This window comes from Lotus japonicus, chromosome 1 (assembly GCF_012489685.1).
Source record: "Lotus japonicus ecotype B-129 chromosome 1, LjGifu_v1.2".
Classification (NCBI taxonomy): Eukaryota; Viridiplantae; Streptophyta; class Magnoliopsida; order Fabales; family Fabaceae; genus Lotus; species Lotus japonicus.
This window is the reverse complement of record NC_080041.1, coordinates 64,903,334-64,918,046: the sequence shown is the minus strand read 5'-3', so window position 1 is coordinate 64,918,046 and position 14,713 is coordinate 64,903,334. Positions and strand designations below refer to the sequence as shown.

Below are 14,713 nucleotides of genomic sequence, written 5' to 3'. Positions count from 1 at the left end.
CATAGATGGCATTACTGTCCAGCACCTTGGACAGCCAATTTTATTCAAATTCTCTGAACCCCCCATAGAAAAAACTTTGAATGTCATATCCTACAAGGAGAAGCAGATCAACTTTCTCAAGGAAGAAATCTCTCACAAAACTATTGAGGTTCAATTACAACAACCTTCTGTCAAATCTGCAAAAAACCCCCTCCGTGGTGGCGTCCTACTTCTCTTAATCCTCTTCGATAATTGTTCAACTCTTTGTTCCAGTGTTTGATGAAGTGATTATATCCCTCAAGAACTTCAGAGGGGAAAATTTCAGCTGTAGGTCCAAAGAAGCTCCACCATGAATGAAACCAATTTGGAAAAGAATATTTGTTGGTCCATTTAAAATAAATGAGCCAAGAATGTTTGAAACTTTTGTTTTGCAGACCAAGGATTATATTATCCCAAGCCCTAATATAGTCCCAACAAATCACTTCATCAAACACTGGGAGGAGGATCTTGCTTTCTGGGTTTAGGTTTCTTGGGACAACCTTGAATACCAAATTGTTCGCAGAAAGTACCCAAATCCCTGCGATTCTGAGACTTCTCCTTAGTGAGTTGCTGTTGGATTTTGTCGTCCTGACAGATTTTGAGAGCAACTCTTTGAGCTATCATTAACTAAGGGTATATATATATATATATATATATATATATATATATATATATATATATATAGATGTAAAGCCCAACAATCATATGCCCCCAAAAAGGACATAGTTGTTAAATATGTGTACATTACCTTTATGAATCATTTGGATCGGATTACCTTTATGTTATTCACATGATACAACATAATTTGAGAAAAAATTACATTTGACGGGAAGTGGAGCAATCGAACCATGAACTGAACAGATGGAGCTGGTGAAACTCAAACTCATACTATTTACAATCATACACCTGGAGGAATCAAATCAATAATAGCTGTTGAGTGTTGAGGAACGAAATTACAAGTTGAGACCTGAGTTTAACAAATAATAAAATTGGAGGAAGTAACATACCTTTATAGACTTGTCAGCATATCCAACATAAAGTTTTCTTTGGCGGCATAATATAGCTGTAACAACGGAACTGCAAGAAATGGATCCAAATGCTTTGACATCGAGTTGAAACTCATCTCCTGATAATTCCTACAATTCAATATTTTTTTTCATAAATTTCCTAATTGGGCAAAGAATAGGAAATAATTATCATAAAGTTTTCACAAATTCAAATGATTAACATGGCATACTGAATTCACTAAGTTCATTTCCATGTAATTCCCAAAAACAGAGCACAAGATTGTGTATTTCTACCTGTATATTAACCTTTTTGTCCCAACCTCCTGTATAAAGACATTTTCCGTGCATACTCATAGCAAAGATGGCTCCATTTTGCAATGTTTTGGAATTCATGAATACATCGTTTCTCCAGACCTAAACAAGCAAATGATAAATGAGAAGTTACCTAACAATGGCAGAAGATGATCATGTGGAAGATCAAGTCCACATTTCAAGGGGGCAACGACTACAATTCATTTAAATTCTAAAGGGGCACAATTCTAGAAAAGTAAGAAACCTTAATGATTCCATTCTCATATGCTGCAACAAGCAAATGCCTATCGACAGTCATAGCCAGGATAGACTTCATCTCTCCAGGCAAATCTTCCCCCAGTACCGTCAATGGGCTGTGATCATCAAGACTCCACAATCGAATGGTTCCATCCCAACTACCACTGTAAAGAACCTCATCACATACTGCAAGTGTGGAAACTACAGATCTATGGCCATTCATAGTGCACATCAAAGTTCCATCCTGGGAAAGGGTACGGCAACAAAGAATGCATTTTACAGTGAAACTTTTGTTTTAGGCTACAAAATAAGTAGAGAATGAAAATGATAAACTCACCTTTAATGACCAGGCTTTTATTGTTCTATCTCCACTTCCAGTGTAGAGACAATGATTTCTGGAAACAGTCAAGCAATGGATACCACTAAAGCGCCAATCCTTCTGCTCATACCATTTCCTCAAGGGATCTTGCCCAAGTGGTGCAGTAATTCCCCAGATAAATATGCCCCCTCCATTGTCACCACTTATGCACAATGGTTCTTCTTCGTCTACATAAACTAGAGCCATGACTTTACTCTGATGACCTCTAAATGTGTGTAAACGAGAAAAGTCCTACATACAATTTTGATGGGTGAAAATCGTAAGAAGAATACCTTAGTTAGAGCTAGAATCAGAGCAATCACACTATTCTATAGTAAAAGACCGTAGGCCTTCCACCTTCATTATTGTAATATATCACACTTTTAATGTTGCATAGCAGTATAGGATCCAAGAATCAAGATGGTATTTTCCAGTTATTCCAGCAAGGCAAAGAATGTATTCCAACATAGTGTAGACCAGGTAGGAAGAGTATATGTGCAACTGAGGGAAATATACCTAATACAACTTGTCATAGAAATAGAATTCTAATTTTGAAAAGTGTAACTCCAATTCAACAAGTCAAGAGTAAACATACTTATTTAGATTTTCCTAAGCAAGTCTTAATTTTCACAGGAAAAAGGGGCGCCTGTATATCATAATCAGGGAAAACATCCCAACCATTTTTCTCTCTCTTCCACTGTTTATTTGTCGATAGATGTTAAACATTTATCAAAAGGTATCTGCTAAGTGCTAAATGGTGTCACAAAAAAATGAACTATTTATTGGAAAATAACAAAGGAAGTTTCTAATTCCACTGCATTAACTTAAATAATAATAACAGCATCCTCAAGGCAAGATTATTAATGAGATTATGCCATTTGGAAGGCACCACCGATAATGTTGTCAGGTAATTGTGCTTAAAAAGTGTTACCTGCAAGGACCACACATGGACAGTTTTATCAAATGAGGAGCTAAACAGATACCCCCCTGCAGAACTAAAGAAAGTCTAGTTAGAATGAAAATATAATTCTCCATTGCATGATCACATCCTAACATATCAAAACAACACACTGACACTCTATCTATGACATAGGTAAAGCAACCTTAGTGCACATGCTGATTATGAGGCTATAAGCCTAGCTTATAAGTTGCGTTAAACCGTGCACACCAAGTTCTACACTTGTTTCAAAATATTTTACAGAAATGCGTGGAAGGCATTTGAAATTGTGACCAAATCGATTCAAAAGCCCCATCAGGGTCCTCTGCAATCCAATCCAAATCCTAACAAATGCTAATTATTGAATAATCTATTTATCACACTTGGTTGAAGGCCTGAAGCACACTTCACTCCCTTCTATAAAAGAATTGTAAATATGATTGTACCCCAAAATACAGTCCTAAGTATCTTGTCGCCCAAACATACAACAAATGTATCATGGAATAGTGTGATAGAGATTGCCATTGAATATAAACAGAGAAGTCGTACCTCCAACAGCCAAGCCAGAGATACAATCTAGATGACCTTGCAGAACTTTAAGTTCAGTCATCCCCTCAGATAGGCCAGCAGTAAAGTCTTCATTAGATTCGTCTTCCCCATCTTGAACAAAATCTGGTTGACCACCATCTCCTTTCTCCTGCAACTCAAATTCTCTTTGCTCCTTGGAACTTTCCTTAGTTAACTGACACAATTCCGCAAGAATCAAGCAGTGACATGGCTTGTTCCTATTTAGGGTGACCTCCAAATTGCCCAGAAAATCAAATTGAGGTTCCACTAGCATATCCTGAATGCATTTCCTCACATCCACCACATCTGGACGGTTTCCTGGATTGATGTCCAAACATCTGCAAAGTGTCTGTCCCAGTGATAGATATTCAGAGCCTAATTTCTCTTCCAAAACAGAACTAACTTTCTCCACCCAAGAAACGTAACTAGCTGAGACATCAAGGCCATCACCCTCATCCTTCATTTCCAAGGTATTCCGAGGGAGTGCATCTCCAATAAGAAGCCACAGAAGTATACAGGCCAATGACCACACATCTGAGCCATACCCAATTGGATACCTTGAATGTCCACTCTCAGGAGCAACAGCCCCCTTTTGCAACAACCTAAACCAAACCTCTGGACTTACGAAAAGCTCATTTCGCAAACAATCCTTACACATTGCTTCTTCTTCTTCTTCTTCTTCTTCTTCTTCTTCTTCTTCTTCATGTTTATCACCCGCGCCACCAGAAACATCACCCTTAATCTTCCTTCCCATCACCAACACCTCATTCAAATCAATACAAACCCCACCAAGCTCATCAGAAGAGAAGCAGGAAAGTCCCAAGCACCCAGCAACCAAACCTTCCAAATGCAAAGCTAGCACAGCTTCACACAACCCCTTTCCAACCACTACAAAACTGAAAACCCAACCCTTATCCCCACTGACACCAACAAACCCATCCTTCAATTCCCTAAACTTCTCCAAAAGACTACCACAGTGCCTCTCACTCACCAAATACAAAGGCCCACCCACCACCTCACACCACAACCCATAAACCCTACAAACCCTACTCCGCCTCACGGAAGCTTCTAGAATCAACCCTAACCCCTCCCTCACAACCTCGCTCATCCCCATCAAACACTTGATCACCCAAGCAACATAACTAAACTTGAACCCAGTAACCGAATCACTCACATGAGGCAAGGAAATTACATCAACGATACTCACAGCGTGGTTCACCCCGAAGCAAGCCCTTCCCTTAGACCCCGAACCGAACCGGCGAACACCGTCGTCGTCGACCAAAACGGTGTCGTGCGGGAGAATCCAGTCCTTCCAATTGGCATAGAACTCATCGGACCAGAATCCAGGTCGATCATCGTCATCGTTGATCGTGGACCGGTGATTCGGCTTCCGCGAGCGATGATCAGAGGAAGAGGATTGTTGCAGGCAGAGTCTGAGGAGGTCGATGTTCTTTGGAAGAGAAGAAGGGGATTGGTACTTGACGAGTCGGGTACAAGCGGGGCACCGGATTGTATTCGGGTACCGGTGACGGAGTTCCGCCAGGCAGGCCTCGCAGACGGTGTGGCCGCACGATAGGACCCGAGGAACCGCCGCGCCGTCGTCGTAGGATTCGAGGCACACTGGGCACTCCGGCAGCTCCATTGAGACAGATGATAGTGACGAACGGAATTCAAACGGTGTCGTTTTTAAGCGTCTTTTGTATTAGACGCTTTTGTCCTTGGTTCAATTTTAAATTCCGAGATTGCCCTCACGTTTTTTAAACCGGAGAGATCTCATTCATTTCTCCACTGAGAAACCGCTGCTTCTGATCTGAGTGAGGTATGTATGCTCTTTCGTTTCTATCTCGTTTTCCGTTTGTTTCCCGAGAAAATGCGAGTTTCTGATGACTGGATCTTGAATTCCTTGCTAATGCTGTTTGGATTTGATTAAACTTGGCTCAATTAACTAGGAATTAGGGTTTCTTGTTGGTTATTCTACTGTTGAGATCGATGTTCCTTGATAACATTGTTAGATCTATTGAGCTTTGGTTGTTGAGATTCGTTTTTTTTTTCTCGCACTTCGTAGCTTCAGCTGCTTATAAGCGAAATTTGGGGTTTATGATTTTGTGTTTAAGGGGTTGATTAATAGCAGTAATCATTGTATCTTCTGAACAGTGCTGGCTTCTCTGCTTCCTTTAGCTATAGAGAATTCGGCTTTGCTGCAACATTGTAGTTTACTGGACTTGACTTTGGTGCTGTTTCTGTTTCTTCTCATGAATAGAAGCTTACTATATAGTCCTGCAAATATTTTGGCCTTAAATTTCTTTTTAGAATACCATATCGCCAATTAGCCAGTTTTCAACTTGACTAAAACAGTTTGGTAGATTAAAAAAAAAAAAATTAATTAATTAATTAAAAAAATGTTTTAGTATATTATACCCTTGCTGCTAGAGATTTGTTGCTGCTCCGGACGATGGGCAAGTGTAACTTAGCCCTAGTTTTGTGGCTGCTAGTAATTTTGTTTTAAGGAACTTTATATACTTTAGCACTATTTCTGCTTATAGAGCATTCATAGTTTTTTTCTCTCTGCTGTTCTCACAAATTTTTTCTGTGTTTGCCTGAACTTACTATGAAAAGGCCATGGCGGGGTCTGGGAGTTCCATGCTGTATTCATTTCTTCTATTTACTGTCATTCTCTCGCTTCAAGAAATGTACCGTGGGAAACTAGCATCGTCAGAGTTATACACAATACTTGGAGGGTTTACCAGCTCTCTCCTATTTCTTGTGCTACTAACTGTAAGTTCTGAGTCTATGTCTTCAACATGAATCAAAATCACATACATAAGCAGTTTTTCATCTTTGAAGTTTGACTCATGACATGCTGATGATATACTAGAAGGAAGGAAAACAATATTTGACACTTGTCATAGAAAATGAAAATGTGTATCACTATTCTTTTTCCATTACAGCTCTTTTAATACTAGTGTTTTATTTAGCTATGAATTATAATTTATATATGTATTTCGACTAAGGTGTGCTTCTAGAGCATCAAATTGTGTTCTGCATACTTCTTCCTAGTTCCTATGAGATGTGCCATTCTGTAAATTGAAGCCATAAGTTTCATAGAAGACTGAGATAATTCCTATTTTTATCACTTCATAGTTGATGTTCATATGTATTGGTTCCCCAGTTACCCACTGATATAGTCCTACTTTGAGAAAAAAAAAACTGAGGGTCTTTGGTTCATATTAGTTCTAGACTACTAGGTGCATTGTTGTGGCCTATGTTAACAAGATATATGTAAATTTTATTTTTATCTATATAGTCTTCCAAAAATTCCATCAAAGCAACGTCTTTCAAGGTTATTTAAGGTATTTACATCTACTTTGCATTCTGCTTGCAGTTCATTGGAAATTTTCAGGAAACAACTGGTACAAGAACTGGTTGGGGTGCTGGTAAGTAGATGTTGATTATGAATGCTGATGACAAATAGTATCAGTTTATAAAATGGAATTTGAAATAAAGTAAAACAGAGAGATGGATTGTATTTCTTTGCACTTTTTTTACATTGAACTTCTCAAGGAAATTATTTGTTTGTGACTTAGTGAGTGTGGTGACTCATGGCTGTCTTATGTGCTTGAGAACCATAGTTTCCACCTGGTCTTTCTGCTTGTCTATTGGCGTTGGTCCTGTGTTTTACGAAATTATTGCTTTCTTTGTCTAACTTCCATAGTATGTTCACTCATTATAGAAAGAGCCTACAGTTGTTATTTTGTGGAGAGCTTTCTACATGACACAGTTTCACATATGCAGACTATATTATTGCAGGAAAACATGATTATGCAGCACAGTGAAAAATATTTACATTTCTTTGTATTTGATTAGAGAGGCAAAATGGCATGTTAATTGTTGTCGTAAAGTTGGAGAACAAAGTTTCATCGAAGAGGATTACCATGTTATAAAATTGATGATATCCTTTCTCTGAACCTCTACAATAAACACATATATACTCCATTAAGCTTATATCCTTTGTACAAAGATTGTTATGAACTGACTAAATGACTAGTGGAGCGCTAGCTAAGCTAAAAAATTTGTATCTTTAGCCATAACAATTCTAGCAACACATGCAGATGAAGAGCTGAAGGTTTTATTGTCTAGGGAATTTTCTATTTATGAGAAGTTGTGAGACATGTATAATTCATGTATGCCTGAGCTTCCAGCATTATGTTTTATGTTTAAAAAATTTTAATGACAATGCATTTTAATTTTGCAGTCATAATAGCAGAATTAGTTGCTCTGATCGCTGCAGGCACTGTCCACCGAGTTTGCATCACTACATGGTATGCTCCCCAGTCCCCACAAATATTACTCCTCCTTATGATTGAATAGGAATAAGAAGTTCACTGAAGAGTTTAGTATCTATGGTTATTAAAAAAAAGTAAAAAGTGAGGAAGAAGAAACAAGAGGATTAACACATCACAGTCCAATCACTCCTCTGGTCTTACTTCTTAGTAGTGTAGAATGTAAATGAGATATTCTAGTCAAGCCTCATGAAAACATGCTGATGTTAACCACCATAATAACTATATGATGCATTTTTATGGTAAAAAATATTTATTAGAGAAAACACATGAGAGATCAAATGCTTAAACAGAATAATATGTTGATTAGACAGTCACCTTGTAAATTGTAATTAAATAGTGCGATTTGATATTTGTCATCTCCAGAAATACATGTAATAGATTGATTATCCTTGAACGTGATTCTGGTACTATAGTAAATTTAGGATATGGTAAAACATTTGTAGCAGGGACAGGGTAGTCGAAATTGATTTTAGCTGCCGAATTCTGAACTTGCGAATTGCAGAAAGTCAGAAGGATGTTTCCATTTCGGAAAGCATATCTATTTTAATGGAATAATAGTGACCCTATTATAGAATAAATTTATAATGCCAATGCTAGCAACTAGCAGTTTATTGATATTGTCTTAGCTTAGCATTTAGAGATGAAATCATATCAAGCATATAGCAACACGATGGTTAACTGTGGATCCTTTATTACTTAAAAACCATAAAAATGTATCAATTGATATTTTATGGCGAATCCATTGTTGATGTTCTTCTAATTTTTGTTGCATAAATGCAGTTTCCTGTTCTCAGCTGTATTGCTATATGAGGTTAACAAGCTTTCCTCGTCAGCGCTTACACCAATTGACTCCAGAACTAAAAAGCAAGGTGGGAGAGCTTGATCCTATGGATGCTTACTGTCAAAGCACTTTTGGAGAATTTCCCCTAGTCGCATTAGTTTTACAACCCTAGTATCATAACTTATACGAAGAGTATGATTACCTAACGCTTTATTACAATTACATATGATCTTTTTCGAAAGATGAGCACCAAACTAAAGTCCAATCAGTTTTTTCACATATGATCGTGTTTACTTAAATGGTTACAAAGGATCTGAACTTTTAGTGAATGATAACTTTCATATAGTTCTGGAATTTATCATCGCCAAGTAAGCCTTTGACATTTCAACTTTCAAGCATTGAACCTCTTGAGCCTCGTTTTTGTTATCAGTCTTAAGTTTTAAAAATTTAAACAAGTTTTGAAAAAATTTCCATTTAGTTTTTGTTATTTCTGATTTCAGAAAGTTGTTTCAAAATGCAAATGTAATAATTTTTCAAGTGTTACCACTCTTGTCAGACATGACCCACCTCTGCTATTACCATTTGATATCTTCCATTATCTTTGTCAATGTTATGGACCATGCTCCCTCCAATGTCCTTAGGCATTTTTCACAAAACTCCTCTACGACTGTTGTCAGGCACTTTGCCACTTTCATCATGCCAATGGAAGTGCGGTGGGGACCAATGAAAGTAAAGTAACGTGTGGGTGTTTGACTGAAAAAAAGTTGGGTGAAAGACATCATGAGATGCACGTAATATTAGTTACTCATTTTTGCGTTTTCATTTCATACAGTCAGTAAAGTCCAACTGTATGGTCAAAGACCACACACATGCAAAAAAAAAATGGCAATAAGGGAAAGCTTCATTCTTCTCCAATGATCCAGTTCTAGAATCGATTTAAAGACATGCAAAAGCTAGGTTGGTGAGCTTCAAAGTAAACTTGATTTGGGGCTTGAAAGTGGGTTGAATATCTTCACCCAAACATGTTAAAATTCACAGGATCCACATTTTTGCAATATATATGCACTTTAGACGGCAAACCAAACACCTTAAGACTTTGCTTATGAAAATGTTTAAGTAAGATCGTGTAAGGCTGAACAAGATTGAACAATATGCTAAAAAAGTGACATTGAAAAATGCTAGATAGATTCAAATCGATCAACCCCTAGTTTTTTGTCGCCTTTATGGAGTTTTGACCATTTTTATGGTTATCCGGGCGTACCGTGCTATACTTCAGACCGGTTTCAAGTCAGACCAATTGATCCTGTCAGTTTAGTCCAGTTTAGATAAGATAAAATTGAGAGAGATAACAGAAGAGTCTCTCTGAATTATCTTTCTGATATCATTGAATGAATTGAACTATCCAATGTGCTGTAAAACTAACTCTTAACTATATGCCAATTGTCATGTTAGTAAAAGCTTTGCATAACTAACACTACCTGAATTATTTGAGAAATAATACAGTACAACCAGATCTAGAATAAGATCGAAATACAATTACAAACAATATCAAAACATTATTTCTAACAGCCCTGCAAACTCAAGTTCGATGACCAAGGAGAATTTTGTCAGCCACCTTTAGTTTCTCTGAGTGTACGGCTTTGGTGAAGATATATGTATATTGATCAAGAGATGGTATGTGCTTGACTGTTAGACTCTTGTTTAGTAGTTTGTCTCTTACAAAGAAAATGTCGAACTCCATATGTTTGGTTCTAGCCATGAAGAACATGATTATGAGACAAAAAGCAATTGTACTTAGATTATCACACAGAATCTGGGGAGTCGCAAATGGAACCTTTTATTCAGTCAGCGTGGAATCAATCCAAGGAACCTCAGTAGTGGTGTTTCCAAGCCTTCTATATTATGCTTCTGTGCTATATTGGCTGGCTAAAGTTTGTTTCTTTGAACACCTAAAAATTAGATTAAGTCCAAAAAATATACATGAGCCGGACGTGGACCTAGTCATCAGGATCCGAAGCCTAATCAGCATCACAGTATGCAGTAAGAGTCATAGGACTGGTAACACATCCTTTTTGCAGAAGCAATCCATGACTAATTGAACCCTTGAGATATCTCAATGTTCTTTTGACTGCCTTCCAGTGTTCTTCAAGTGGTTGGGCCAGAAATTTGACATACGCTGTTGATTGCAAAAGATATTTCTGGCCTACTAAGAGCAGCATATTTAAGTTCTCCCACAACTGATCTATAGAGAGAAGGATCTTGCATATAGTCAGCAACATACTTGTTGAGTTTAAACTACCAATCATCAATGCATTTAAAAAGTACGAAGGAAGTGCACGTAGCAGCATATTAGCACTCCAGAGTTCAGATGTTTAAAAAATAAAGACTGATAAGTTTGAAAGCAAAAGGAAAACAGTAAATAGTACAAAAAGAAGCAACACAAATGCAATAAGTAACAGAAATCAGCAAGTGAAATAAAGGAAAAAATTACCAGTTAAATGAAGATTTTTATGCTCCATAATAGGCAGCTCAGAGACATATAAACTACAACTGTCCAGACTGTAAAGTCAGTAGCCTGAGCTACATATATCATCGCCTTTTTAGTCGCACAAAGGCTCCTTGACAAGAAGGTTTATTTTCTCATGCAGAAATGTGAGCACGTCCTCCCTCTTCTCCTTTATAAGCAGCTGTCTTAACTTCCCAAATGTAACACGCGATGGTCGAATTCCCTTCTCTATCATCTCTTCCAGCAAAACACAAGCTTTCATAGCATTGCCGTTTTGACACAACCCATTGATAAGGGCTGAAAAGGTGTGCAGGCTTGGGACAAACCTTTTTGACTTCATATACTTCCATATTTTCATAGCCATATCCATTTCATTTCTCTCACAAAACATTTTTATCATCATTGTGTAAGTATCAGCATCCGGTTCGCATATCTTGATCATCCGGCGGAAAACTTCAAAAGCTCTGTCAGTCCGCCCCTGGCTAATCAAACTGCTTATGATAACATTGCAGGTCCTTGAATTGGGAGTGACCCCATTGCTTTCCATCTCTTTTAAGACCCTACGCACATTTTTAAACTTATTTGCTTTACAAAAAGCACCAATCAACGCATTATACACCACAACATCAGCCTTGATTCCCTTCCTTTCCATCTCCAGAAACGTGTCGATAGCATCTTCAATCCGGTTTTCCACTCCATAAGTATGAACCAGGACACTATAAATGAAAGATGTTGGCATGCAATTGTTGTCATCCATATCCTTGACAACCTCAACAGCTTCATCAACTCTCCCTGCTTTGCAAAGAATGTCAACCATTATACCATAACTAACAACATCCGGGCTGCATCCCGCGGAAACCATCTCTCTGAAAGTCTCCCTTGCTTTGGGAAGATTCGGATCCTTTCCCCACCCCTCAAGCAATATGCTATAAGTTTTCAAATCCGGCTCGAAGCGACCCTTCATACTATCAAAAATCTCCTGAGCCTTCCTCACATTCCTAGACTTACACAAAGCACTCAGCAAACCATTAAAAGCAGCAAGATTCTGAGGCACCTCATACTTATCCATGACGTTAAACGTGTAAACCGCCTCATCCACCTTGTGAGCCCTAGCATACTTTCGCATAACAATACAAAAAGTTTCAACATTTAGCATGCCCTTGTTCCTCATTTTCGTGACAATGTCCCACATGATCTGATACTGCCTAATCCTGGCCAAAGACTCAATCATCAAGTGGTACGCCCTGACGGTGTGCGCGTAATTCCTCTGCCTCTCCGCCCACTCGAAGAACCGAAACGCCGACATGCCCGCATTCTCAAACCTCTTGAGGACATTCTCTACTAATTCAGGGGATGCCCTAACCCCAGTTTGATTAAGAGCAGCGTCAAGTGTCACCCCGGGTGAAGACATCATAACCTTGCACACTGTTTCGGTTAAATCAGCAACCTCCTGAGGTGGTGGTTCACCTGTGCTTAGCATTCTAGCAAATGACACAAATTTACATAGTAATTTTTTCCTAGGGTTGCAAATCTTAATCATGGTGTGCACAGAGAAAGTATCAGAATTTGAAGGTAAAATGCGAAATCTAAATCAGAGGACAATGGAAGGAGTAAAACACCGTATGTGATACTTTCCGAAACAAAACCTTGGTGGGATTGGGTTGAAAATGGTGAGATATGGAATTGAAGTTGCATTCTTTGAAGCTAGTATTGAAATGGGTCATCTCTCACAGCGCATTCGATCCATAATTTCTCATAGAATCGCATCTTCTCAGTTGAAGGATTACCAAACGCTTCCGCAGCTTCACAACTGAGCTGAGAGAATGATACTTGAGTTGAGTGGTTTTTGTGCCAACTTGAATGCTTTGTTTGGATATGGGAGTGGAATCAAGGGGAAAGAATAGAATATATGAAGAAATAATATAAGTGGAAAATATATATAAGAAAAATAAGATGATTTTCAAAGTTGTTTGGTCTAAGGGAAAAGAAAGGAAATAAAAATGAGTGTGATTTTATTATTTTACTCTTTACATACAAAATTTTCAATTAATCTATATCTCATTTTAAAATATATATATATATATATATTAAATTTTAAGTGATTTTTTAAGGGTTAATGGTCAAAATAGTCCATGTGTTTGTTAGTGCGTTTGATTTTAGCCTCTTTTGACGAAAAATGACGTTTAGTGGCGGTCAAAAATCGTCAGTAATTGTAAAAATAACCGCCACTAAACGTCATTTTTCATCAAAGGGACTAAAATCAAACTCACTTACAAACGCAGAGACTAATTTGACCATTAACCTATTTTTAAAAATAGTTAGTATCTTCTTACTCCTCTTTATCTTCTTCCTCTTCTTTCTCTTCTTCATCGCTTGGATATGACATTAAGTTCATGAACGACGATGCACTCTCATTGCACGAATGCACACCTTTTTCAGTATTGGATCTAATCTTTATATCTGAAGGAGGTAGAACTTGATCGTTGGAATACTAGCCGCAACGACTATTTATCATGTTGTTTGTGTGCGACGTTTTTGCTTAGCATGAAGTCTCAATGACTCTTTTCTTTTAATGATCAATATGATAGACAATTGAGCTTTGATAATAGGGAGAGTCTTTGGTAGTTGTCTTTTCTTTCGTCTCCTTGTTTGTACGTTGAACTGCTCTTGATTGTTTGGTGATACGTTCGGCTTGTGTAGCAGTTGGATGTGATAGTTGACAGCGTGAGACAATGAGACTTTCCAATAAAGTAATGTCAAAGGAATCTCAATTGATATAGTTTTTTTCATAGCTACTCCTTTTTGGTTGAAAGGGTTATGATGCTAGTTCTTTTCCAACCAAATATACCGAGTTTCTTTTCGCGATATTCTTAAATTGTAGTTTAGTAGTTGAGTACCAATGTTATTCTTTTTTTATTCTACTTGTTGAGGAGGAAAGAGGTTTTTAAACTTTTTAGTTTCAATTAATAGATGACGTTCTGCCCGATACCTTTGCTTGATGTACTTTAGTTGCATGTACCTTGCTTTGTTAGACGATAAGTTTTGTCAAGTTTGTGTATCGTTTGGAAGATTGTTGAGATTTGTATTTATTTTCTTTAAATATGACAATCTTTTCTTTTGAGCTTATAAATGATATGACGCTGAAGATCTTTGCTTTCATCATTTCCTCAATCTTCTTTCTTTCTTGGAGCATGCCATTCTTGAACAACTCTATCTTTCAGAGGACGGATAGTTGAGACTCATGTAGACATGTTTCTTGCTTATGTACTCTTAAGCAAGTTTTGGATAGATGGTCTTTCTTCACATTTGCTTTGAGTTTCTTATAACCTTCTGAATCTTCTTTAGTGACTTTGGACATTTGAAGAAGACTTGAGTGAAGATGATTTTCTGATGCTCTTGCTTGATCTTCTTCCTTTAGCTTGATCTTGTTGAACATCTCTTCAACTAATAAACTGTGAGAACCTTGACCTTTCTTTTTCTTTCTTGAGCCCGTATCTCCATCTGATGCTTTGTATGATAGACAATGTAGCTTGTATCTTCATCATCTGCATGTCATGTGATCTTTTCTACTTGTTTCGGATTAAGATTTTGAGTGACATAAGATCATTAAATTTTATAACTTTGCATTTTGTTTTGATTAATACTGT

At 37.5% G+C, this 14,713-nt stretch overlaps 3 protein-coding genes across 4 annotated transcripts; 1 reads left to right on the top strand and 2 right to left on the bottom strand.

Moving 5' to 3' along the window:
- Positions 1–6: 6 nt before the first annotated feature.
- On the bottom strand, positions 7–5,110 carry LOC130738812 (uncharacterized). 2 transcript variants are annotated; one of them, XR_009019599.1, is made up of 8 exons: positions 3,419–5,110; positions 2,864–2,919; positions 1,912–2,184; positions 1,582–1,818; positions 1,320–1,439; positions 1,026–1,154; positions 767–924; positions 7–606 (listed from the first exon to the last, which is right to left on the bottom strand). XR_009019599.1 is itself a non-coding variant. In XM_057590970.1 (7 exons), the coding sequence occupies exons 1-7, from the start codon at positions 5,076–5,078 to the stop codon at positions 907–909; spliced, it is 2,493 nt and encodes an 830-aa protein (XP_057446953.1). In that variant the 5' UTR covers positions 5,079–5,110; the 3' UTR covers positions 742–906. The 2 variants fall into 2 exon arrangements, 1 of the variants encoding a protein (XP_057446953.1); XM_057590970.1 differs by lacking the exon at positions 7–606 and having other exon boundaries at positions 742–924.
- LOC130738827 (uncharacterized) lies at positions 5,111–8,839 on the top strand. The gene is made up of 5 exons (XM_057590996.1): positions 5,111–5,255; positions 6,053–6,211; positions 6,819–6,870; positions 7,689–7,755; positions 8,560–8,839. The coding sequence occupies exons 2-5, from the start codon at positions 6,056–6,058 to the stop codon at positions 8,660–8,662; spliced, it is 378 nt and encodes a 125-aa protein (XP_057446979.1). The 5' UTR covers positions 5,111–5,255; positions 6,053–6,055; the 3' UTR covers positions 8,663–8,839.
- A 1,167-nt stretch (positions 8,840–10,006) lies between these two features.
- Positions 10,007–12,953, bottom strand: LOC130738790 (pentatricopeptide repeat-containing protein At1g77360, mitochondrial). Its single transcript, XM_057590945.1, has 2 exons — positions 11,052–12,953; positions 10,007–10,802 (listed from the first exon to the last, which is right to left on the bottom strand). The coding sequence occupies exon 1, from the start codon at positions 12,604–12,606 to the stop codon at positions 11,161–11,163; it is 1,446 nt and encodes a 481-aa protein (XP_057446928.1). The 5' UTR covers positions 12,607–12,953; the 3' UTR covers positions 10,007–10,802; positions 11,052–11,160.
- Positions 12,954–14,713: the final 1,760 nt, after the last annotated feature.

Excerpts from the sequence above, each read along its gene's own strand:
- LOC130738812 (XM_057590970.1), bottom strand. The coding sequence starts at position 5,078 with ATGGAGCTGCCGGAGTGCCCAGTGTGCCTCGAATCCTACGACGACGGC. Across the intron at positions 1,819-1,911 it reads TAAAAGCCTGGTCATTAAAG|GATGGAACTTTGATGTGCAC; the intron begins GTGAGTTTATCA and ends ACCCTTTCCCAG. Across the intron at positions 1,440-1,581 it reads ATGAGAATGGAATCATTAAG|GTCTGGAGAAACGATGTATT; the intron begins GTTTCTTACTTT and ends TTGCTTGTTTAG.
- LOC130738827 (XM_057590996.1), top strand. The coding sequence starts at position 6,056 with ATGGCGGGGTCTGGGAGTTCCATGCTGTATTCATTTCTTCTATTTACT. Across the intron at positions 6,212-6,818 it reads TATTTCTTGTGCTACTAACT|TTCATTGGAAATTTTCAGGA; the intron begins GTAAGTTCTGAG and ends TTCTGCTTGCAG. Across the intron at positions 7,756-8,559 it reads CGAGTTTGCATCACTACATG|TTTCCTGTTCTCAGCTGTAT; the intron begins GTATGCTCCCCA and ends GCATAAATGCAG.
- LOC130738790 (XM_057590945.1), bottom strand. The coding sequence starts at position 12,606 with ATGATTAAGATTTGCAACCCTAGGAAAAAATTACTATGTAAATTTGTG.